The 2,466-nt window shown below is 40.0% G+C and overlaps 1 protein-coding gene across 1 annotated transcript in view; it reads right to left on the bottom strand.

Moving 5' to 3' along the window:
- Positions 1–278: 278 nt before the first annotated feature.
- Positions 279–2,466, bottom strand: part of LOC138983591 (golgin-45-like) — a gene marked incomplete in the record, with an annotated part of 18,796 nt that continues 16,608 nt past the window's right edge. Inside the window, 1 exon segment of the mRNA XM_070356868.1 lies at positions 279–934. Within this exon segment, the coding sequence (XP_070212969.1) occupies positions 773–934 (162 nt within the window).

A 2,466-nucleotide genomic window follows, 5' to 3' on the forward strand; every position in this document is an offset into this window, starting at 1 on the left:
AACAAATATATATGTACTACATGTGTTTGTCTATCACTAAAATCACTAACATTACAGACGAAGAGAGAAACAAACAAAAGCAAAGAAAGGCACTTCACTAATGCAGCAAGAATAGAAATAAACATGGAGCGGAGAAGTAAAGAAAGTATCAAGAAAATAAAAAAAGACAGAGCAGAGATAGAGAAAGGTCAGAAATGGCAGCACTAAAGAAGAATGCTTGAAGTGAGTAAGGGAAAACAAACTTCTTTCATCCACACCTCATATTTCGGCTGCTGAAGGATTATTACAACATGAAACTTTGAATGAGGGAAGGGAGGCAATCAAGTCTATTATAATAACTGAAAACTGAGTCTCAATGTAAACTGTTTTTTTCCTTTCTTCTGTGTGCAGGTAAAATGCAAGCTAAACCATGCTGAGAAAGTATCATTACCAATATTACAGGTACAAAAAGAAACAGCATAAAAAAATAAAAAATAAAAATAAGAAAGGACTATCAAACAAATGTGCTGCTTTACCAATGCTCTGTCAATTTTGTTTGCCACATTTCACCCAGAAGTACAAATTGGGAAAAACAGAAAAAGAAAAAAGAAGAAAACTGTGCCACACAAATAAAACAAATAAAAAACACAAACAGAAACATAAGACTTATCTAGCTGTCACATTTTTGGCTTTCAGATACATAATCTTCTAGCCAGCGTCCTTTGCTGACAACCTGCGATAAAGCTAAACACCTGCCATTACTTCCTTCATTTTAAGACTTCGATGATTTCACTCAGGCAACTATAATCTCTCCATTGCATTTAAGACAGCAGTTGACAGTGATGTTGTCGTGACGAGCCATGGGGTGAAACCTTTGATACGACGTGGAAGAGGCCATGATAGGAGATGGCATGCTGTGCTTGAAGCTTGGAGGGGTCGTCTGTTTCGATAGTTGCTGTCAAACACACACACCAGATTTGATCAAAATCAGTACTGTCCTCTCTGATCTGACTAATACAACAAACCAACAAAATAAACTTCTAAGAAAAAAATAAACCGTCTCCTAAAAAAGAAAAGACAAAAAAGGTGCTTCCATCCCAAAGTGAACTAGTCCTGTATCTGTAAAAGGGATGCAGCTGAGTAGATATACATGGTGAACAGATATGTTGACATGTACGGTATTGTGGACACTTTAACATGCAACTCACCTCATTTTGGTTATTTACTGGCACAAAAAAAGATGAAAATATTGATGTTCTCCTGCTGTGTTTCTCAAAGTATACAACCAAAAGATATATCAACTTTTAGGTCAGCCTTTCTTATAGTGGTGCAAAACTAAGACGGTACCAAATGTTGTAGCCTACAGTGTCCAAGTCATTACTGTGGTAGGCCAGTATTGTAGTTGTACACATGACAGAAACGAAACAATCTCATTAAGAAACTGTAAACTTTGACTGAAATAGATTTTACCATAAGTAAGAGACAAGGGAGAGATTTAAATACAGAGAGAGAGAGCAGGGCCGGACTACCGGGGGGGTTATGGGGATTGCGCAACCCCCCTACCCCCCCTAGCCTAAACATGTACCTCACTTATTTAAAACATTTTTTATTATTGTTTATTTTATGCCGTTTCATTCAAGGAGCGACCATTTTCCTATCTCAGAATACGACCTACCCATCAGCTTCAGGGGGCTTCGCCCCCTGACCCCCACTAGGGGCTCTGCCCCTTGACCCCGCCAGGGGGAACATCCCCCTGGACCACCACTGGCAAACCCCCCCTCCTCTTAGCCTAGTCCGGCCCTGGAGAGAGAGAGAGAGAGAGAGAGAGAGAGAGAGAGAGAGAGAGAGAGAGAGAGAGAGAGAGATAGAGAGAGAGAGAGAGAGAGAGAGAGAGAGAGAGAGAGAGAGAGAGAGAGAGAGAGAGAGAGAGGTCATTTTTGGTGCAGTCATAATTATAAATGTTTAGAACAGTCAATGAAAAACAACGTAGTGCGCATTTTCAGAGAGAGAGAGAGAGAGAGAGAGAGAGAGAGAGAGAGAGAGAGAGAGAGAGAGAGAACGAACAAACTTTATTACTCAAAAGATGGAGATTTTAGGCTGACGCCTAGTCTTACAATCTGTCCCTGTTAACCCTTAGGCTGGTGGTCGCGACATATGGCGCGCTACTTTACGTATACTGTCACCTGGTTGTCATGACATATGTCGCGCTACTGGCTCAGTCTGTTTGGTCGGTTCCGATTACCTCCCATGGATGCGAAAACCTATATGACTGTTTTTCTTTATTTTTCTCTCTGTTAATTCACCAGTGGCTATGTAACATGTGTAACAGAATTGCACCAGTGTAAGGGTTAAAACTAAGACATAAAGATAGAGACAATAAAAAAGGACAATTGTAAACTGACACGTTTTTTTTAATATTTTTTATACATGTCAACGCTAAGAGAGAGAGAGAGAGAGAGAAAGAGTGAGAGAGAGAGAGAAAAAGAG

The sequence above is a fragment of the Littorina saxatilis genome, linkage group LG13, assembly GCF_037325665.1.
Source record: "Littorina saxatilis isolate snail1 linkage group LG13, US_GU_Lsax_2.0, whole genome shotgun sequence".
NCBI classification, from domain to species: domain Eukaryota; kingdom Metazoa; phylum Mollusca; class Gastropoda; order Littorinimorpha; family Littorinidae; genus Littorina; species Littorina saxatilis.